This window comes from Moschus berezovskii, chromosome 1, assembly GCF_049115385.1.
Source record: "Moschus berezovskii isolate FMDL1 chromosome 1, NW_MosBer_1.0, whole genome shotgun sequence".
In the NCBI taxonomy this organism is placed as follows: Eukaryota; Metazoa; Chordata; class Mammalia; order Artiodactyla; family Moschidae; genus Moschus; species Moschus berezovskii.
The window spans coordinates 98,498,775-98,522,982 of record NC_142460.1 but is presented as its reverse complement, the minus strand read 5'-3'; the positions used below and the strand labels follow the sequence as shown (position 1 = coordinate 98,522,982).

General features: G+C 37.2%; 1 protein-coding gene across 3 annotated transcripts in view; it reads left to right on the top strand.

The window, feature by feature from the left end:
- IL1RAP (interleukin 1 receptor accessory protein) overlaps positions 1-21,223 on the top strand; it is a 148,132-nt gene extending 126,909 nt beyond the window's left edge. Inside the window, exons 9-11 of one of the 3 annotated variants that reach the window (XM_055407931.2) lie at positions 6,978-7,121; positions 8,714-8,857; positions 19,938-21,223. In XM_055407931.2, the coding sequence (XP_055263906.2) occupies positions 6,978-7,121; positions 8,714-8,857; positions 19,938-20,656 (1,007 nt within the window). In that variant the 3' untranslated portion in view covers positions 20,657-21,223. Of the gene's footprint in view, positions 1-6,977; positions 7,122-8,713; positions 8,858-12,783; positions 16,061-19,937 lie in introns of those variants that run through there. The other 2 variants (XM_055407923.2, XM_088838270.1) reach the window with 2 other exon arrangements.
- The last annotated feature ends 2,985 nt before the right edge of the window (positions 21,224-24,208 follow it).

The window sequence follows — 24,208 nt, the reverse complement described above, 5'->3', positions numbered from 1 at the left end:
TTTTAGAATTGTGTTTTTAGATACATACACATTTAGGACTATTATGTCTTTTTGATGAATTGACTCTTTTAAATTATGACATGTCTTTTTTTGGTTAATATTCTGTTGATATTAATTTATCCACTCGAGATTTCCTGTAGTTAGTATTTGTATGGTATATCTTCTTTTCATTCTTCTGTTTTATCTATCAATATCTTCGTATTTAATGTACATCTTTTATAGATAGCATATTATTGGCTTTTGATTTTAATATAGCATGATAATTTCTGTCTTTTCATTTATATGTTTAATCCACTTATCTTTAATGTAATTATTAGCATTATTGGCTTCAAGTCTACCATCTTCCTACTTATTATCCGGGAGTTGCACCTATTCTTTGCTTTTTTCCTCCTTTCCTGCCTTCTTGTGGATTAATTTGATAATTTCTTGGTATTCTATTTGACCTCTTTTGGCCTACCGACTTCCATGTTATTTTTAAATTTTTTTTCTATAGTATTTACAATATTTATTTTGAAATTATCACAATGGGGGAGACTGGTGGGCTTTCATCCATGGGGTCACACAGAGTCGGACACGAATGAAGTGACTCAGCAGCAGCAGCACCTTGAATTAATCACTCCACATATTGTTTTTTTAGAGTAATTAATTTATTTTTTATTGGAGGCAAATTATTTTACAATATTATATTGGTTGGTTTTGCCATACATTGACATGAATTCGCCCCGGGTTTACATAAGTTCCCTTCCTGAACCCCCCTCCCACCTCCCTCCTCCCTTTATCCTCTCTCTGGGTCATCTCCGCAGGCCAGCCCCGAGCATCCTATAACATGCATCAACCCTGAACTAGTGATTCGTTTCACATATGACAACATACGTGTTTCAATGCCATTCTCCCAAATCATCCCACCCTCACCCTCTCCCACAGAGTCCCAAAGACTGTTCTATACATCTGTGTCTCTTTTGCTGTCTCGTATACAGGGTTATCATTTGCATCTTTCTAAATTCCATATATATGCGTTAGTATACTGTATTGGTGTTTTTCTTTCTGGCTTACTTCACTCTGTATAATAGGCTCCAGTTTCATCCACCTCATTAGAACTGATTCAAATGTATTCTTTTTAATGGCTGAATAATACTCCATTGTGTATATGTACCAAAGCTTTCTTATCCATTCGTCTGCAGATGGACATCTAGGTTGCTTCCATGTCCTGGCTATTATAAACAGTGCTGCGATGAACATTGGAGTACATGTGTCTCTTTCAATTCTGGTTTCCTCGGTGTGTATGCCCAGGAGTGCGATTGCTGGATCATATGGCAGTTCTATTTCCAGTTTTTTAAGGAATCTCCACACTGTTCTCCATAGTGGCTGTACTAGTTTGCATTCCCACCAACAGTGTAAGAGGGTTCCTTTCTCTCCACATCCTCTTCAGCATTTATTGCATGTGGACTTTTGGATAGCAGCCATTCTGACTGGTGTGAAATGGCATCTCACACATATTTTGTAAGAACCTTAAAATGGTAAAGTTCCATTTTTTGCTCTCCTGTCTTTGTTTTATTGTTACAGTGCATTTCAATTTGCATTTAAATGCCACAACACCTTGCTATTATTTTTGCTTTAAATAAGTGTTCTTTAAATACATTGAGAACTGAGAAAAAATTATTTTTATATTTATTTGCGTATTTTCCATTTCTGGCACTATTCATTCTTGGTAACATTTTAGCTGGAAAACCATTTAATATTTCTAGTGGCATACATCTGCTGGTGACAAATTCTCTCAGCTTTGTTTTAATCTGCAGGTTTATTTCATCTTAATTTTTATATTTTGATACTTTATTGACAGTTTTCAAATACATGGAAAAGTTGAAAGAATTATACAGTGAACAATTATGTAACCTACATAGATTCTATCATTTTGCTGCCTTTGCTTTATCACATATCTACCCATCAATCCATTCTGCTATGCATACATTAATATATCTTATTTTTTATACCTTTAAAGTAGTTGCAGACATGAGTAAAAGTTATCACCTAAACATTTAAGCATCTTGTATTATCGAAATTTTAATATTTATTTATAGTTCTCTTAGGTTTTTTTTTTAGGTAAAGTTTGTATACAGTAACAAATTACAAATCACAGTTAATGTGAACTTTGATAATATTTAAGAAATGTGTGTATATTTATGGTGTAACTTAAAATCAAATATAGAATATTATCATCACCATAGACAGTTACCTCCCACTCCTTCCCCTAATCAATCAATCCTGCTACTCTTACCTTCTCCACCACTGTCAAAGCAACTGTTCTGATTTTCCTTATCAGAATGTACTATTTTTTTCCTCTTCTATTTCTTTATATACCTAGACCTATACAGAATGCACTCTTTTATAAAGCTTCTTTCACTCAGAAAATAATCTGGACAGTCATGCTGTTGTATCAGTCGTTAGTTGCTTTGTTTGCCAAGTAGTGTTTTTTTGTTGTTGTTGTTTTGTTTTCTAAAGACTTTATTGCAGCTTCTTTATCCTTTCTCTGGGTGGAGGACATCTGGGTTGTTCACTGTTTTGAAGAACTTCTGTTAACATTCTTATCCTAGCCTTTTATGGAATTTTATTTTTACTTCTCTGCTATGAGTACCTATGAGTAGAATTATCAGCTTTGTTTTATCGGAGACTCTCAGACCTTTCTTCCCAAGTGGTAGCATCATTCTCCCCTCTCACTGAAACAGAGTATTCACATCTTTGTCATTTAGTGTTGTTACTCTTAGTTTTGGGCTTCCTCGGTGGCTCAGCGGTAAAGAATCCACCTGTCAATGATGGAGTCATGGGTTCAATCCTGGGTCAGGAGGAGCCCCAGGAGAAGGAAATGACAATCCACTGCAGCATTCTTGCCTGGGAAATCCCACGGACAGAGGGGCCTGTCGGGCTACAGTCCATGGGGTCACAGAGTCAAACACAACTCAGTGACTAAAACAACAGCAAACAACAATCTTAGTTTTAGCCATTTTGGTGAATATGTGGTAGTACCTCATTTTGTAGTTTTTGTTTCACTGATGTCTAAGATACTGAGCACCTTTTCATATGCTTGTTAGTCACTGATCTTCTTTTGTGTTATGAGTGTTCAAATACCTTGTCCATTTTATAAGTAGGTTGTTTATATTTTCATTATCAGATCTGAGCATTTCTCTTTTCTACCCTAGATAGCAGTTCCTTATTGGATAGATATTTTGCAAATACTTTCTCCCACTCTGTATCTTGCCAGTTCCTTTCTTCAGTGGTACATTTTAGTGATGAGGTGTAATTTATTAATGTTTTCTTTAATGGTTATTGTTTTCTTTGTTCTAAGAAATCTTTGCATACCCCTAAATCATCATAATATTTTAGATGTTATAGAGAGAAGGCTTCCCCTGTCACTTCTCTAAGACCAGAAGCTGATTGTCAAAATGCACAAGTTTGAACTAAAATAGCCAAACAAATAAGGTCTGAAGGTTAATTCAGTCATAAATCTCTGATTTACTATCAGGTGACACTAGTGGTAAAGAACCTGACTACCAATGCAGGAGATATAAGAGACTTCGATTCGATTCCTGGGTCAGGAATATTCGCTGGAGAAGGGCATGACAATCCACTCCAGTATTCTTACCTGGAGAATCTCATGGACAGAGGAGCCTGGTGGACTACAGCCCACAAGGTCACAAAGAGTTGGACGCAACTGAAGGGACTTAGCACATGCACACACTTGCACACATTCTCTTTGTTATTCAGGCAAGTGACCATTATTGTAGTATCAAAAATTGTCAAGTAGTCCCAACAATTTAGCAAAGAACAGACAAATATTCTGTGGCAGGGAATACTTGGAAATTCAAGCACCTGGTATTTGGTTGGGAGATTCAGTAGATAAAAAGGCCCCTACTACGATAATGAAGATGAAGGAGATAAATTTAAGTTTTCAAGGAGAAACAAGATTGTAGACTGATAGCTTGAAACAAGGAAAAAGACTAGAGCTATTGTACTGGCTTAACCAAGGATAGTTAGCTGGAAATTTCGGCTCTGGAAAAAGGATACAGGGAATTCTGATTCAGAAAGAAACAGTAGAGCAAGTCACTAAATTTGTCTCCATCCTATTTAGATTATCAGTGAGAACAAAGATAGAAGTAGTTTAGGAGTCCAGTTTGGTCAGTTATATCACCTCTTTGACTGGAAACCCTTTGGTCTGGGATTGCATCAGAATAAAATCTTTGTCCCTAAACATCAGAGACTTGAGGTAGGGCAGACGGAAAATGTGGACTAAGGTTCAACCTTTCAAACAAACCAGCAAAGCTATATTTGAAAGCTTTTTAGAGCACTTCCTAAATGTGACTCAAACTATTTAGAAAATCAGGCTTGTGGATTATTTATCTTGAGTTCGGTTAGTTAAATAGCATTAGGAACTTCTTGAAATCATCAAGGTGGCCCAACAAAATGCTGTCTGTAAATATGACACATGTAATTGTATGACACAAAATTAAAAAGCTCTAGTAGAAATAAAACAAGCAGTGGTAAAATGAATGTGGCAGAGGGAAAGCCATGAGTGTAACTGATATCTTGATCACTAAACAAGGTAACTATTGATATTTTTAAAGAAAAATCCATTTCAGGTAATTGGATCCACTGACCTTTTTTCATTTTTTCTTATTGTGAAATATCCATCCAGAGGGAGCCAAAATAGCTGAGCAAATAAGGAGGATGACAGTGGGAATTAGCCCAGTGTGTGTGTCATTAACATAACATGTACTCAGAAATACCAAGGACACAGCAATTTTCATGCCAGCTACTCAAACTGATCTTAATAAATTCTCATCAACTGCACTGACATAGCTTTATGGCATCTATTATCTTATTTTAAAGCACTGTTGTTCATGGGTTGAGTACAAGCCTTTGTGCATGCATACTCAGTCAGTTGTATCTGACTCTTTGCAACCCCATGGACTGTAGCCCACCAGGCTCCTCTGTCCATGGGATTATCCAGGCAAGAATATTGGAATAGGTTGCCATTTTCTACTTCTGGGAATCTTCCAGACCCAGGGATCAATGGAACCCGACTCTCCTGCATTTGAGATGAAGATTCTTTACCACTGCACCACCTGGAAATCATAAGTATTAGAGTACATGGTAATTCTGTACAGCTGACTCCCAGGCTATACCTGTAGCAGGATTAGTACCCTGAGTTTAGGATAATGAAGGCAAAACTCAACGATTTTTTCTTTTAATTAGAGAATTTCAGATTTTGCTCTAGGCTACTCACCATTTTCCCCTTAGAATAGCTACCTGTTTTAAAGGATTTTTCACTGGTATGATCAATAATTGAACTTCATGGTAGTGCTATGCAAAGATCTCTGAACTTTGAAGTCAGGAAGGCTTGATAACAGTTCCAGATTGAAGAACATTTTTCTGTGCCTTGTCCCAGCAAACACTTAATACACACATGTTCAGGTGTTTAAAAAGGCTTTTTCTCACCTCTACCTAATATACCTCTCCTGCCCCAACTCCTTCCCTCAGCTACCTCCCTCATATTACCCTGGTTTATTTCCTTCATAGCATGGGTCACTCTCTAACAGTAACTGTTTTTTATTTCCTTATTTACTTCCCTGTATTAGAATCTTAGCCCTAAGAGGGCAGAGACCCTTCTTGTTTTATCTACCGTTATAACCTCGACAGCTTCTAGCAAATGGTAGATGCCAATAAGTAATTGTCAAATCAACTAATATATAATTTAAGCCACCTCTGTTTCAGATCCAGAAATATTTTGTTCCATCTCAAATTCTTAAGTTTCACTAGAAAAGCTAATAAAGCAGCCACGTGAAGTTACAAATACATAGTATAGCACTAGACTTATTTTTGGGGCTTCCCTGATAACTCAGTTGGTAAAGAATCCACCTGCAATGCAGGAGACCCGGGTTCGACTCCTGGGTCAGGAAGATCTGCTACGGAAAGGCTAGGCTACCCACTCCAATATTCTTGGGCTTTTCTTGTGGTTCAGCTGGTAAAGAATCTGCCTGCAATGTGGGAGACCTGGGTTTGATCCGTGAGTTGGGAAGATCCCCTGCAGAAAGGAAAGAGTACCCACTCCAGTAGAGTCAGACACAACTGAGTGACTTCACTTTCAGACTTATTTTAAATATCACATAGTACTAGACTTATTTTAAATAACACTACTTAGAAGTCTGTAGCATTATATCCAGAAAAGTTCCCAGAGTTCTCAAGATAGGATGGATGAAAAAGACATAGTCTCTACCTAGACGAGTGTAACAATGTACAGTTAAATGGTGAGTGAGAAAGAGTGGAGAAGCAGGCTTGTAGAATGTATATCCTAGAACTGTACACCTGAGACATACTTTCAGAGCTGAGCATACTCAGCATTAGGTGGATACCCTCATTTTCTGTTCAATGATAATAAAATTGTCAAGGCCTATTGCCAAATTAAAGAAAAAGGAATTAAATTTCTACCATATGTCACTGGACAAGAGGATGAAACTAAGACTGATATAAACACATTAAAATTTTTGCTCAGCTGTTCCAACAATTAAAATTCTACCAATGTCATCAGCTGGTCTAGTGAGAGCTGGACATAAGATGGAGCTACACTTTCCAAAAATATTTTTGAGAAGATTAAGTTGTCAGTTTGTGAGTCAGATTGGATGACATTTTAAATTGTTCCCAATAAGATCTGTTTTACTTTGTGTTATCATCGAAGTGTATTCCAATCATATAATTGTTAAAAAACAGCTTCTATGCCAGTTTCTAGAAACAAAAAGATAAGTAGGCCACAATCTGATATTAGGACATAGTGCTTAACCTCTGCCATGTGATCTCTGCTTGTTCACACATAGAGGTCAGGTTCAGGACTCAGCTGTCTGGTTTAACCAGCTATTTGCAGAATGGTGGGTCACCATGACTATCATGTACAAATCAATTTGTTTCTTTTTTGGTCTCTCCAATGATAGCTCCAAGGTACACAGTGGAACTGGCGTGTGGTTTTGGAGCCACAGTCCTACTGGTGGTGATTCTCATTGTTATTTACCATGTTTACTGGCTGGAGATGGTCTTATTTTACCGGGCTCATTTTGGAACAGATGAAACCATTTTAGGTGAGTGATGAAAATTTCATGTATATCTCCCGACTGCCATCTTGAGAAAACATATTAGCTTGATAAAACCTGGATTAATTGGAAGATATAATCAGACTAACTTTGGTTTCAGCCCTTACTATTGAAAATCGTTCTAATGCATATTATTCTGCTTTCTTGGGGCAATATATGATTTAGTCTAGATTGACTATTCAAATAGAAATACAATATGAACAACATATGTAATTTAATATTTTTCTACTGGTCACATAAGGAAAAAGAAAAGAAAAAGTGAAAATAATTTTAATAATTATGTTATCTAACATATTCAAAAGACTATCATTTTAGCTTGTAATTTAATATTATGTTGATAAAGATATTTTAGTCTTATTTTTGGTACTAAAAAATCTTCAAAGTTCAGTATGTATTGTATTTTACACTTGCACCATACCTCCATTCAGACCAGATACATTTCAAGTGCTTAACCTGTGGCTTGTGGTTATTGTACTAGACAGTGCATGTCCACACTTTGTGCTCATAGGTTATCTGTGTACCAGAAGAATCACATGGGAGCTTACTAAAAGGAGCATCTAAAGGAAGGCCCCTATTATGAATCAGAATCTACATTTCAACAGTATCCCAAAATGATTCATGTACACATTATAGTTTAAGAAACACTGTTTTAGTGCCTCTATGCCAGGTGACAAGAATGAAACATTCAATTACCAATTCTAACACCCATCCCGGAGAAGGCAATGGCAAGCCACTCCAGTACTCTTGCCTGGAAAATCCCATGGATGGAGGAGCCTGGTAGGCTGCAGTCCGTGGGGTCACTAAGGGTCGGACATGACTGAGCGACTTCACTTTCACACATTGGAGAAGGAAATGGCAACCCACTCCAGTGTTCTTGCCTAGAGAATCCCAGGGATGGGGGAGCCTGGTGGGCTTCCGTCTATGGGGTCACACAGAGTCGGACACGACTGAAGTGACTTAGCAGCAGCAGCAGCAGCAGCAACACCCATCCCGTAAAGAGTCTCACTGAGTGGCTTGTAGAAGAGACAGGCACCTGTATTTTTAACAAGAGATAACTTTTATAATTAGGCAACCGGGAGAAAAATTGGTTCATCAAATCTAAGCATATTTTAATTGTAGGTATTTTCAGGTATACATGATTTAGACATTTCTCAAGGTTTTGCTCAATTTTTATTCTTATATATTAGTGAGTGACATATGAGGACAGGAATTAGAAATGTTCTGCATGGTATTTTTGCCAGCATCTGTGACTGAGTAACTATTTGCTTCCTGATTCCATCAGTACATAGTTGAATGAGCCAAACTTCACTCATTCTCCACTACAAAATCTGAACTCAGTGAGATGAGAGTAGAAGACACATCAGATAAAATTTACAGTTACAACTTAAAATAGTCATTTTGCCTGGAGACCTGTCACAGGTGGAGAATCACACTGAAATCTGTCAGCTAATTCACATGTGTAAAAATTGAAAATGTCTAATATCCAAAAGTTCGATTTAAGAAAAAATACAGTACTATTGAGAAACTTTCCTAATTTATATTGGATCTGTGTTTTGTGTCTTTTATTAAATTTTTGCTAGATGGAAAGGAATATGATATTTATGTATCCTATGCAAGGAATGCTGAAGAAGAAGAATTTGTATTACTGACCCTCCGTGGAGTCTTGGAGAATGAATTTGGATACAAGCTGTGCATCTTTGACCGAGACAGTCTGCCTGGGGGAAGTAGGTATTTCGGATGAGTACAGGTGGTGCTACACAGAAAGGCAGAGTAGGTCTGTAGCTTCGGGTCACATGTAAGAGTCATGGCACAGTTCTATGTTGACATCTTCGGACATTTGAATGCCCAATTCTTTTTGTAATAGAGACTCTCTAGGAATAAATCTGGTCTTCCCAGATGTCTCAGTGGAAAAGAATCGGCCTGCCAATGCAGGAAACACAGGAGATGTGGGTTCTATCCCTGGGTCGGAAAGATGCCATAGGGAAGGAAATGCCAGTCCACTCCAGTATTCTAACCTGAGAAGTCCCATGGACAAAGGATCTTGGCAGGGTACAGTCCATGGGTCACAAAGAGTCGGACATGACTTAGCAACTAAACAACAACAGGGATAACTCTACATTGTAAGATGTAATTATTCAAATGCAGTTTATGGTTTTAAAATATTTCCCCAGTAAGCTTTAAAAACAGTGTCAGCAAAGTGTAGATGCAAAGTGTTTAGAGCCACAGCTTTAAACATTTTGTTTACTCACATTTAGATTTTTCAGTTCAGTTCAGTTCAGTCGCTCAGTCGTGTCTGACTCTCCGCGACCCCATGAATCACAGCACACCAGGCTCCCCTGTCCATCACCAACTCCCGGAGTACACTCAAACTCATGTCCACAGAGTCGGTGATGCCATCCAGCCATCTCATTCTCCGTCGTCCCCTTCTCCTCCCGCCCCCAACCTTTCCCAGCATCAGAGTCTTTTCCAGTGAGTCAACTCGCCGCATGAGGTGGCCAAAGTATTGCAGTTTCAGCTTCAGCATCAGTCCCTCCAATGAACATCCAGGATTGATCTCCTTTAGAATGGACTGGTTTGATCTCCTTGCAGTCCAAGGGACTCTCAAGAGTCTTCTCCAGCACCACAGTTCAAAAGCATCAATTCTTCGGCAATCAGCTTTCTTCACAGTCCAACTCTCACATCCATACATGACCACGGGAAAAACCATTGCCTTGACTAGACGGACCTTGGTTGGCAAAGTAATGTCTCTGCTTTTTAATATACTATCTAGGTTGGTCATAACTTTCCTTCCAAGGAACAAGCGTCTTTTAATTTCATGGCTGCAATCAGCATCTGCAGTGATTTTGGAGCCCAAAAAAACAAAGTCTGACACTGTTTCCACTGTTTTTCCATCTATTTTCCATGAAGTGATGGGACCAGATGCCATGATCTTTGTTTTCTGAATGTTGAGCTTCAAGCCAACCTTTTCACTCTCCTCTTTCACTTTCATCAAGAGGCTTTTGAGTTCCTCTTCACTTTCTGCCATAAGGGTAGTGTCATCTGCATATCTGAGGTTATTGATATTTCTCCCAGCAATCTGGATTCCAGCTTGTGCTTCTTCCAGCCCAGCGTTCCTCATGATGTACTCTGCATATAAGTTAAATAAGCAAGGTGACAATATACAACCTTGACGTACACCTTTTCCTATTTGGAACCAGTCTGTTGTTCCATGTCCAGTTCTAACTGTTGCTTCCTGACCTGCACACAGGTTTCTCAAGAGGCAGGTCAGGTGGTCTGGGATTCCCATCTCTTTCAGAATATTCCACAGTTTATTGTGATCGACACAGTCAAAGGCTTTGGCATAGTCAATGAAGCAGAAATAGATGTTTTTCTGGAACTCTCTTGCTTTCTCCATGATCCAGCGGATTTTAGAAGGTTTAACTAATTTGCACTAATTTGCCTAGAATTTTTTCATAAAGAGTGAGTTTAAAAACATTTGTATACAGATGAGATTTACTCGATTTTGCAAAAAGTGAGGTGCAGAAGAGAGTGCATGGAATCCTCCATTATATTACTTACTGATAGTAATTAGAATATTTTCCTTCCTTTTTTCCTTTCTTGTTTTCTAGCAAACCAGTGCTGCTCAAATCCCCTCTTTCCTTGTGTCTGTTTCTTCCTTCATATCAAATTACACATTTGAAATGAGTTTAGTATTTTACAAAGGCCAGTATATCCTAATAGGTATAAAAAGATTGAAATGCTGAATGATTTAAAATAAAATGTACCTCTAATTTTTAGATCCATACAGTAACACATAAAGTGATGCTACATTTGAGTCTCTTTTATAAATGCATAATAGCACTCATAAACCCACTGTTAAACTCTGTACTGTTAAAATGCATTGGTATCTCTAATCTTTACAACAAATTTATTTTCTTTCCCTAAATCCTGTTTACATTAATCACTTAGCGTATTTTTTAGTTATATTGATAATTTGAGAGAGAGAATAGACATTAATGTTTATTCTTATTTTGAATTAGCTGGATCACTATATGTCCAAAATCATCATCCAAAAGTCCATCATGCTTCTGTTCTGTAGGAGATATCTCTTTCAGCATAATTTTGCCAGAAAATGCAGACCTGACTATATAGAAAAAGGATAAATCCCACTCATTTTGAAGCTTAAAATCTTAAATAATTTAATTTTGCCAGAAAATGCAGACCTGACTATATAGAAAAAGGATAAATCTCACTCATTTTGAAGCTTAAAATCTTAAATAATTTATTCATGTAATTATTCATTCATAAGTCATTCAACTGATGTTTACTACTATCTGAACAGTTATGTGAAGATATACAGTGTAACAATAATGTAAGATTCCGGCAGGGATTGATAGTTCTTTAAAGAATTCAAGTTCTATATAATTACTCTTGCATTTTGCTTTTGATGACTGATCTTTGTGATCTTTTGCATTTTCCCTGCTGCTTTTACTCAGTCCTCTTTGCCTCTAGGTCTCTTTCCCTGCTTACATACAGTCAACCAGCAACAGTGCTTGGAGTGGACAATTACTTATTCCTGGCTTCTCCTCTAGGCTGCACATGCTATTTGAATTTCAACTCTCTCCCCATTGCCTCTGTACCTGTGAAGATTAAAGGGCAAAATGACTGCTCAGGGGAGTGGGGAGTATGGTAAACCTTGAGATGGCTTTCCGCAACACTGGTGCATTCCCTGGAGTTGCCTTCTATCTGAACCCCAGGAAAAGGATTATTCAGTCCTTGATAAGCAAACTCGAGGAGATGGATTATTCCCAAGAATTTAGTGACAGGAACTAATCAGAACCCTTGACAACAGAATAAAATTATACAGCATTTCCATTTTCCCCTGCTTCTTCTTCTTTTTCAACCTGAAGAAACCATTTGCTTGCCAGTGAAGGCACACGCATCAGCTAGCAGCTGCTGAAACACATGGCTTCTTAGTAATGATAGGAGTTTAAGGAGAAAGATTCAGGGACTAATTTAGGCTCCAGAGCAGAGCAGAATAGAAAGCTGAGCTGAGAATGTGATTCCAGTCAAAATACCATTCAATTGGCTAGATTTTCTCAAGTTCCTATTCCAATGATATAGAATAGTCTGTGCCTGGGAGGTGCCTGACAGTAGAGAGGGACTACCAAAAAATGGAGTGTTTTCCTCTTGCTGTTCTGTGTTAGTGAAAAATTAATTTCTATGATTTAGCATTATAATGTATATTTTTTCATACTCACTGGCAGTAGAGAGTTAATACATGGGTATCTTTGGGGGGAGAGGGCTCAAGACCTGATTTTGCTGGGCCAAAGTACGCCACACAGTTTGAAGAAATTGATTTCAGTACTACCCACTCATTCTTCATGTCCCAAATGATGCTTCTGAAGACCAAGGTCATAGGAATACATTTTGGCTTTATGCCTGTTTGGAATTCCTTCAGGGTTGGAATATGTGCATTCAGTCTCTATTCTCCCTGAGGAGAGTGATATTTTCTGAACAGAGCAATTGGGTCTGAGGATTAAGTGTTGTAATCAAAGTTTTACCGCAATTCTCAAACTATTATGCTAATTTCTTTTCACTTGCTCCTCAAGCCCCATACTTTGAGGGAGTTCTTGGCCATCACTAATCCCCATGGTGTTTTCTTTCCCAGTTGTCACAGATGAGACCTTGAGCTTCATTCAGAAAAGCAGACGCCTCCTGGTTGTCCTAAGCCCCAACTACGTGCTCCAGGGAACCCAAGCCCTCCTGGAGCTCAAGGCTGGCCTAGAAAACATGGCCTCTCGAGGCAGCATCAACGTCATTTTAGTGCAGTACAAAGCTGTGAAGGAAACAAAGGTGAAAGAGTTGAAGAGGGCTAAGACGGTGCTCACGGTCATTAAATGGAAAGGGGAGAAATCCAAGTATCCACAGGGCAGGTTCTGGAAGCAGCTGCAGGTGGCCATGCCAGTGAAGAAAAGTCCCAGGTGGTCTAGAAGTGGCGAGCAGGGTCTCACTTATTCATCCTTGAAAAATGTATGAAAGAGCCAGTGAATGATGGATGAAAAGATCCAGGAAGGAAGGATTCCCCTGCTTTATTCCCAGTGTGTTGTTCATGGACAGAAACAAAGGCTATGGAAGCCCCATAGAGACAAATTCAGGGTCACTGGAGAAGAACTGTTCCGCTTCCTCAGGCAAGACCAAGCTTAGAATGATCGTGCCACCACCTGTTGCCAGTGCCTGAGGCCACCCCATTTTTTGCGAGACCTGGTGATGCAACATTCCCCTTCTGCAGCCTCCATTCCTGTTCCTGCTCATCTCTATTCACTCACTCTCACTCTCTCTCTCTTTTTTTTTTTTTGAATAATCGTAATATTCTGGGGCAGCCATTGTTATTGATTTAAAGACCCCTTAAAGATGAGTCACCTGTTAACAAGGTCATTACGAGTTTTGAGTATAATTTTCTTTTCTTTTTATTCATCCCTTAAAAGATAATCAGGGCCTAAATTTATCTTCGCTAAGGAAAATAAGCTCTTTTGCTCATCCTACTGTACTAGACACCCTCACAGCAAGACCAACACCACTTATGATGTTATAAAGCAGGGTGACTGTAAATATTCCTTATGATTGGCTTACAGAGCTTTCCTGCATCGTCTCCTGTCATCTCCCCCCACCACCCCATGCACTCTATCTCAGGTAGTTGGCATCATATTTGTCAGCTTGAAACTATGTAGTAATATTTTATTACAGTAAACTCCCAATTATCTGTAGGTTGACCCATATCCATCACTCCATCTCCCTACCTCCTGCATTTTGGGTCAGTCATTCAGAGTATGCAGGTGGCTCCACACTTGATTCATTGGAGAGGAAGCTTCTCTTACTGGTGCTAATATTGAGTAAAAGAAGAGCAAAAAGCTTTCAAGGGCATTTTCTGTCTTATAAGAAAAGCACAGAACAGGGTGTTTGTCAATTTGTCTTTTAATCTTAGCTTTGCTGATGTGAATATTAGGAAAATAATTTCTCTTTACTTGTTTCTGTCTCCCCATTGTAAAGTGTTAAAGTTAGACTTAGGGAACTTGAGAGTGCTTTTAGCATTAATACTCTAAAAGTATTAACTGGACCCTGAGTAGTTTTCATATTTTATTCACTGATAAGTTAATAACACTCACTTCAAACAAGTTAGACTGAAAAGTCACTGGCAACTAAACATGTTTTAGTTTGTACAAGTAAAACTTTACTGTTCTTAAGACTTGGAAAAGTGAAAACTAAGTCCAGGGTTTACAGAGTGGTGAATATCTATGTTACATATAGATTTTTTAAAAATATATATGTATATACACACAAAATTATATATATATTGCATATATACACATGAATTACATATACACATACATGCATGAATTGTATATATATACACACACACTACACACACATATATGTGTATATATATCCACATATGACTTTAAATAGCCATTGGCACAATATTACAAATTACTGGAACTCTTATCCAGTTTTTAAATTATGTTTTTTACTGTAATATTTTTATGTCACTGTTTTCTGCACATTAATAGTATTTGTGAATTTACAGCTCCCAGAGTAGTTGTTGTTAACCCCTGCCCTCCCTAAATTAGTAACAATAACTTACTATTGCCACAGCTGATCTGGGTGCAGTGGGTTCTGTTTTGCACAGAGCTTCCATGGTCACTGCTAAGCAGTAGCCAGCCCTCTGGCATTAATTGACCATCTACTATATTCTGAGCACACATACTTAGAAATTATGTTAATCTTAGTGCTCAACTCTTAGATAAATCTCTATTTGGACTTTTAAGTAATAAAGGAAAAGAAAATAAAAATATGTATAAATGAGCCCGGGTATCCTATGAAGCATAATAATTCATAATTTAAGGAAATTCTTATTTTAGTAGTATGAATGCTGATAAACTATTCTAAAATTATATCCTATATTTGTGTCCTTCTGAGTTACTAAAGTCTATTTAATAAATAATTTTTCTATGGAGGAGTTATTATTTTAAATAAAACAAAAGCTTCATGAATCATTGACTATAAAACTATGGTATGGGGGTCATATTGGATCTAATGTTTTTAGCCTTGTTAATGCTTTTCTTTATTACAAAGCACAATTACTCCTTCTATTAACCCTTTCATCACAAGACCAGAGGAGAACTGACCCCAGATAAGATTTGAATTTCAATTCAAGAATGAGCTTTAGTTAGATGAGGGACAGCCCCATTATCAAGGGTCCATTCTCTTGCCAATGCAGCATCTTTTTGCACTTTCGGATTTCATATTTATGCTAAATGATGTTTGGTACCCCTAGAAACTTCTAGATAATTTTTGTTCTATTTATATTACTGTATTTGCTACTGAACGTTTTCAAATGCTAAAAAATCTAAAGCAACTCAAATCAAAATATCTCATCCTAAGATAATTTTGTTTCAAAAGTCCTATTTTGTTTGTTTGTTTTATGATCCAGAAGATGCCAAGTACAGAATATTTGAGAGAGAAGGAGAAACATACATTGGAGAACAAGGAGAAATCACTCTAATATTAAAAACAAAAGTATCCAATGTTAAAAAGAAAGATCTCAAAGGTTCTAGATATATGGTATAAAGACCTTCTGCACCCAATTATAAAAACAAACAAAAAAAACATGATATATATATAGGGTCCAATTGCACAATTATGTAAAATAATTTAATTTTTTATGCATTGTGGTTTAGATGATTCCCTAGTATTCTAATAAACAAGTAGTCCATTGTATTGGGGAACAAAAGTTTCACTCCACTCGTTAATTATCTATTTTCTTTCCATAGGTTTTTCACATTTTTAAGACTATCTTTTTTATTTTATTCATCAATGTTTGTATTTTCCATTTTCCATTTGATTTGTAAATTTGTTTTAAAAATAAACCATTTATTTTCACCTTTGAATTTTATTTTGTGCATGTGTTTTATGTATTTTTCATGTTTGGGCATAAGAATGATACACTTAGAAAAAGAAATGTTTTAAGGGACATTAGTTTTCTCTTTCTGAGAAAACTCTGAGGAAAACTGGGAACTTCAACTCAACATTTTCTTTACCTCTGAGTAAAAGAGTTACTGAAGTAAAATGGATTGATCTGATATACCAGACATCTGCATGTGTGTGTGTGTGTGCATGTGCACACGTGAGTGCGTGTGGCGAGAAAGAGTCAAAAGAGAGAGAATGAGATGGAGAAAATGATGAGGAATAGAGACAGAGAGAGAATAGGGAAAGGCGCAGAGAGGAGAGAGCTTTGAAACAGAGACACAAACCTGTTTCTTTTTGTTCAACTTGAAACTTGGACAGTTAACAGCAATAGCTTACCTTTTATAGGTTTTCAACTCGAAAGCAGTTGCCTTAAAAAAGATCAACTAACAATGCCTTGGGTTTAGTTAGCAGGTGATCATTTGAATCAAATATGCATTTCTATTTCAAACAAATCAGTGATAAATATTTGAAAGGACATTTTCTTTTGAGTTAATATTAAGTCTGTAGTCACAGAGGAGCTTTCTTGCTTTTTAAAATAAATCTTATTTATTCCAAGAATGTTTATTGGGCCTCTATAACTTAACTGGTATGCTTAGTAAACATTTTCCTCCAAAAAATTTCCCTGTTTCAAACCAGGCTCCAAAGAGTAGACTTAGGATCAATGCATGGAAGTTACAAAAAAGCAATCCTTACTCATTTAAGAAACAACTTTAAAGCAGAGTTGGAACATACATCTTTGGAGATATAAGCACCCAGGTGATGCAGTGGCAAGGACTCCTGCCAATGCAAGAGATGCAGGTTCAATCCCTGGGTCAGGAAGATTGCCTAGAGAAGGAAATAACAACCTACTCCAGCCTATTTTTGCCTGGAAAATTTCATGGACAGAGGAGGCTGGCAGACTATACTCCATTGTGTTGCAGAGTTGGACACAACTGAGTGAACGGCAACAGAGGTTATTAGGCCTTTGACACAAGTAAACACGCAGTGTAACAGGAGACACGTTCAGCAACTTATCTATTTCTCTGTTTCTACTCAAGGGATGTGAAGGGATCTTAGCAATGGGCTAACTAAGTACTCCAATCGTGTATTATCCACTTTTATTTTAAACTAAATAGGCAGAATTTTAAAACTTTGAATCCACTGTTTAAGTCAATCCTCTAAAGTTCCCATTAGGGACTGATTCAGAATCAATATTAGTCTATACATTATTTTAATATTGTGCTCAGTAAACATTGAATAATAACAACTTAATCAAGGTGATTAATTCAAAAGCATACCATGCAGTAGACATTGACCTATAGGTATTGATAAATTGTCCAGCAACCCTACAAATTTGCTCTCATTATATGCATTTTATAGATGGATGAATTCAAACTTTAAAGATACTAAAATAAATGACTATACTATTAAGATAAATGGAGAAACTGCTGTTTGAATTCAGATTCATCTTTCAAATTGGATGCCCCTATTTTTTAAAATCTGTACTTCAAGTTTTAAGAGAAAGAGAGAGAGGTTTAATACACTCTCATATACCAGTAATCTAGCTAAAAGAACAAAATAACAGTCCTAGTTTTCTTTTAGTTTTCTTTCTACTCCCAAGTTAATACCAAGGATATTGTAACTTTTATAGGCAGGATTATTCTAGAGTGGTGAAGAGTTCTAGATCAGAAACTGTCACTTCAAACCCAATTTATTACCACACACAAAAAAACTGGCCTTATCAATCTATAGACACACCTCAGGTTTTCTTCTTTTTTTCAAGCCAAACAGAATAAACAACCTAATATAAGGTGCCCTCTCCAAATTATATTCATCGTTAAAAAATAATCATTAACACCCTCAAATGTGAAATTTAACAGTATGGAAGATATTAAAATAGGCCATAAAGGAGGCAGTTTCCTTCAAGGTATTATTATATGAAGACACCGAGGTATAGACCAGCTGTTATCTGGAAACCATCTTCTAATCTATTCCTCAATGTCTGGAATTCCACCGTTCATATTTAATTTTTTTGCATTACCCTCTCTAAAAGGCAAATCCTCCACTTTCAAGTGGATTACCAAAATTAAAAACAAAACAAAAAGCCATAGGCTTTAAAGACAATTTTTTTAGAGGGTCTGCTGCTGCTAAGTCACATTAGTCGTGTCCGACTCTGTGTAACCCCATAGACAGCAGTCCACCAGGCCCCCGTTCCTGGGATTCTCCAGGCAAGAACACTGCAGTGGGTTGCCATTTCCTTTTCCATTAGAGGGTCTAAGACAATGTTTTATTTTCAACAATGGTACCCCCCTTTTGACAGAACAAACATTTTATTAAAGTGACTATTTAGAAATGAGCCACCCATACCCACAGTTATACACCTCCTCCCTACACGCATGCAATTTGAGTGCACAAGTTCCTTTTGTTGAAAAATTATCCATGTTATCTTAGGGTTATATCATATTCATCATTGTACAGGATAAACAGTAGACTTCCTAAACTCACATCCTCGGTTTTATGAAAGGTAGAAACAGAAGATTCTGAATAAGATAGGAAAGAAAAAAGGAGTTACCGAGACACACAGACACACACACACAGACTTTGAAGATAAGTGATTGAAGCAAAAAGTCACTAATATACTTTGTGCTCTTGATAAAGCCAGTCACAAGTTCTTAAACACTGAGCACATCTCTTTTGGTTTTCCTTCAAATTCATGTTAAATTCAACAGTTGGAAAGAAATAATATGGTAGAGAGCAAAGCTCCTTCATTCCCTGTCGGATTCATGATCCATTCACTGCAAGCTTTCAGCTCGTCTTCACAGACTGAAAAGCTTCTCCCTCCGTGCTTCACTCCTGGCCTGAAAAGCACAGGTGCTCAGTGGTCTGTTCACAACGTGTGTTTTCAGAGTTGTCAGCAGTTGCAATTTACAAGTTTGGAATTTCCTTCAGAAAATCTGTTTAAGCTCCTAAATCTCACAATAAGTTTAGTACTGAGTTTATCTCAAGAAGCTTCTGTCAGGTTTTTCCCAAATTCACCGCAATAACTATTAGAATTGAATGCTTGGTGAGAAGTCTCAACTAATTGGCTGATTTTTACCAGTTATTGTTGTCATTGTTGTTGCCTCTTTAATTGTTGTTCAGACCAATTCTTGACATACAGAGGAAAAGAAAGGGAATTTTGGTTGAAATCACAGTCAATACTATGAACTGTCTGATATGTTCAAAAATTTTAAGTATCAAGAGTTATAACTGTGTGGATCTTAGGAGCTAGTAATGCCCTGTAGATCTTTGCTGATAAGACTGTGTCTGGAGCATTATGTTCAGTCCTGTTCATGATAATACTCTTAGGTGACATATATATATAAACTGAATGTTATTAAGAAAAAAAATCAATAAAAGTAGGGAAGAGACTTGATACCAATTCATATGGAGAATAAGATGTAAAATTCATGAAGTTATTTAATCTAGAGATGAGGAAAAAATACGAGATCACAATAATTATGAAATACTTAAAGTATTTTAAAATGTCAGATCTAAGACCACTAAAGTGTAAGGAAACGACTTTTCAAAACAAGAAATTATTTACAGGTAGAGCTGAAATTAGCTGCTTTTAGAGGTGGTTACTTCCTCATCCTTGAAGGTAGCAGACATTGCAATAATAAGAGTAATGGAGATGAGATTCCTTACCTGGGTAGATTATTTAACACTTTGATCTTGTATTCTCAAGTGTTCATTGCCTATCCTCCCTAAGATCATCAATGATGAACTGAAGCTTGTATGTTTTCACTAGGCATTGTCCTATCTTTCATTTTCCTATAGATACAGTGGAAGCAGTTTTTGACTTCATTCAAAGGAGCCGGAGGATGATTGTTGTGCTGAGCCCAGATTATGTGACAGAAAAGAGCATCAGCATGCTAGAGTTCAAACTGGGTGTCATGTGCCAGAACTCCATTGCCACCAAGCTCATTGTGGTTGAGTATCGTCCCCTTGAGCAGCCACACCCAAGCATCCTACAGCTGAAGGAATCTGTGTCTTTTGTGAGCTGGAAGGGAGAAAAGTCCAAACATTCGGGCTCTAAATTCTGGAAGGCCTTGAGACTGGCTCTTCCACTGAGAAGTCTGAGTGCCAGCTCTGGCTGGAATGAGAGCTGCTCTTCCCAGTCTGACATCAGTCTGGACCACGTTCAAAGGAGGAAAAGTCGTTTGAAAGAGCCCCCAGAACTCCAGAGCTCAGGGAGAGCTCCAGGTGCTTCTCCGGGCCCAGACACGATGTCCAAGCACAGAGGGAAGCCCTCCGCAGCCTGCCGGTGCTGTGTCACCTACTGTGAAGGAGAGAGTCAGCTTAGGAGCAAGAGCCGGGCAGAGATCCATACCCAGCCCCAGTGGGAGACACACCTCTGTAAGCCTGTTCCCCAAGAGTCAGAAACTCAATGGATACAAAATGGCACCAGATTGGAACCCCCTGCTCCCCAGATTTCAGCCCTTGCTCTTCACCATTTCACGGATTTATCGAATAACAATGACTTTTATATCCTATAATTACTGTGTGGTGGGTGGTGGCTGCTATTTCTACCAGCCTATTATGTGTCATGAACCTATGGGAATAATTGACATTTTTATCATCTAATGGACTATCAGGTTGTGTCCCCTTTATTGATTTTTAAAAACTATTTATTTCTAGGAAACAAAAGACCTGAAGGACCTGAATCCAGATTTATTGCCTCTAATGGCCTCAGAAGAGCACACTCTTCTTGGGCCCTAGAAGGTCAGTATGTGCAAGTTGCCTAAAGTCTGATCCTCTCTCTTACCCCATGGTTTTAAACAGAGCAAAGAATTTCAGTGTTTCCTTTGAGTTTGTTGACCAACCTCATACTATAAGTCAGTCAGGTGTACTTGGGCTATGACACCTAACAGGGTATGTGCATCTCGAGGGAGCATTATGGAAAGAAGTCAGTTTCAGTTTTGGTGGAAGCTGTAGGAACAGGCTCAGTGGGAAACCTACAGAACATTTTCCCAGGAAGAACCAAGTACTCCCACACAGGGATACATAGTGTTCTGTCTCACTGTAAACTAGTGTTCTCTAAACTGCCTAAAGTTGTTAGCATCAATAAAGTTATATTTTTATGTGATTTCATTTGTACTAACAAATTTTTACCTCTCTCTTTCCCTTCTACTTTTTTATGGCTTTTAAATTCATATCTGAAAAATATTCTCTTTAAGGAAATTGAGATTTGGTTTGGGGACTAGGAAAGCTGAGATGTATCTTTAGTTTCTTTCTAGGAATGACCTAAGAAAGGGCCAAAAGAGAATGAGAAAATGTCTGAAAGGAAATGAAGAGCTATACAAAAATATCATTATAATTTAAAAAATTACAGATGAAAAATTTAGTATGGTTAGGGATTACGGTAGAGTTTGGTCCATCAATCCTGTCTTCTCATTTGGAATTCTGAGGATAGTCATTCAAGTGCCTACAAGGATCAAAAAGTAAGAAAAAGGAGAAAAGAGGGCCGCATATAAGTATAATACAATGCTCTTCATCTACATAGATAGAGATATATCTATCTCTAGATAGATAGAGATAAATATAGACATAGATAGATATAAATATCTCTTTATGCAATCATAAAAGGCACATAGCATTTGATTTCCAAGTCAGGGAGAAAATAGAGATAATTAAGCCTGGAGGTGAAGTATATATTTCTTTAAAAAGGAGCATCCTTCACTCTGTTTCATTTGATTCCTGTCAATGATTAAGTCCCAGTGTTGAAAGAGTGTCTTCTTTCAAGTAAATCTGAAAATCCATATTTTTAAGTAATCTGTCAATTATGAAATGACTTCTTTAAAAAAAGAAACAACCTAAACACATGAGCACGTATTCACCCAAAGGGCCACTAATTTGTAATTTCAGAGCTAAAGTATTCATTCAAAAAGCATATGTCGAATGGGTATCCAAATAATCCTGGTGATATTGAGACTGAAGAACACAGACTGACCCTAAGGAAATAATGGAAAACATTTATTCCCTCCCCAAACTGAAGACATCCAGACACTCAGAATGGGGCTGAACTGACCCAAAACTCCACTAAGGAGGAAAAGCTGGAAATCGCGTGTCTTCCATCTAATCTGGTAAAGGGTCCCTGCTTGGTGGTTTTACTGTAAGAAAATTAGAAGCACAATCTACTGCTCATGAACAGGAGCAAAGTAAAAGGAGGCAAAGGTGGTACCAGACATTAGCACTCACTTCAGCACATAAACTTGACTCCTCATGAGCTATGGCCCAGTGAATGTCAGCCTTTCTTGGTTACTAATAATGAATGAGGGCTGGAGAAAGAAACCAGAGTTTTCATCCCACTCCTCCCCTTGGAAAGAAATACAGAACTCTCAGTTGAAACAAGAAGTGATTGAATCCTTTTCATGCAGAAATAAGATGAGGGAATAGGGCCCTAAAGAGTAAATGGGACTCAACATGAAACTTGTAATTAGGAAAGGACTGGCCACCCTACCTGAACACCCAGCAGTAAATGACAGTGTGCAACTCATGTTCTACATTGCAGACCTTCTTAAAGTGATTAATCCATTCTTGATGTATGTTCAGAAATCTTCACTTGGAAGACAGTAATTTCTCTCTAAATCTGTTAAACAGTGGCTAATGTAAGTTGCTCCAAATCCCAAGTAGGGAGAGAATGCTGTTATCCATAATCAGTCTTATTCCTTGTTAGCACAGTGTTTCAAACCATAAAATATGTTTGGGAAAACTGATAGATTACTTTTGTCATTTATAAATTATTTCCTAAGTGAATAAAATAAATGAAAAGACTAGTGGCAGAGGCATGGAAAATTAAACATGAACTCTTATTATGAATGTGTAGCTGGATAATTGTGGTATTCTCAAAAGCTCAGTTTTGGTCAGTATCAATTTCCATTGACAATATAAGCACAATGCAACCAATAAAATGTCATGATTTTTGGCATATAGCAAAAATAAAAAAGATGTTCAGACAAATGATAGACCATACTTGTACTATATGTAGAAAAGTAAGGAGGTTATATCATTATTTCCTAACCCAACATGGTACACTTGAATGTAGTGTTCAGTACAATATATTTAATTGGGGTGAGTAAGGAGAAAAATATTTCCTCATGGGTCATGCAGATTTCTAACTCAATTGATATGGCTGTGGGTTAAATGGATATCACTTACACAGGAATATTGCCTTTTTAGGAATAAGTTTCAAGTTAAGTAGAGATAAATATGAGACCTCTTCTCTCCTGTGTTTTTACCATGGGCTCTAAGGGTCTCCATCTCCTGTGAGCTAAAGTGGAGATAATATTATTAAACTTATTGGACTTTGTGAGTGTTAAATTGTAACTCATGTAGGTTCATATCACAGTGTCTGGCATATTGTAAGTGCTCAATAATTGTTGGCTAATTTTATATCCATAGTGAAACCACTCCATTTGCATAATTATTTATGGCTTACAAATTGATTTTATTGCATCAAAAGCAATACAAAACAGGAACATATTATCCAGATTAAGTGACTTTCCTAATGACATTCAGTCAATTACAAGGGTTGGGCTTCTAATCTGGGCTTCTGACACCTGACCCAGTGCCCATTGTAGAAGTACTCTGGTAAGACTCAAGTGGAAGTATTCCTATTACAAAGCCACCTAATTAGAACTATTTAATTTGAACCATTATACATTCCAATCAAAAAGGCAGTTAATGTTAACCTACACACAGCAAATTAAATGTCATATCAAGTATGTGATGTGACAACTGACCTTGTCATATTATGGTTTTATATAATTTCACTTTAAAATATTATAACGCTAAAGTATTAAAAAGTAGAATCATTTTGTCTTCCAGAATCTATGATCATATTATAATTTCCCCCCCAAATAGACAATTTGTATTTTTCTTTATGGAAAATAAAAATATGTTCACCATTCATCTTGAAAATCAAATATAATATTTTAGGAACTATCATTTACACCATGGGTTACAATTACTTCTTCTTATAATTAGTAAAAACTCTAGTAATAATATATTTACTTCCTGTGTGAAGATCTGAGGTGGTTAGTAAACTA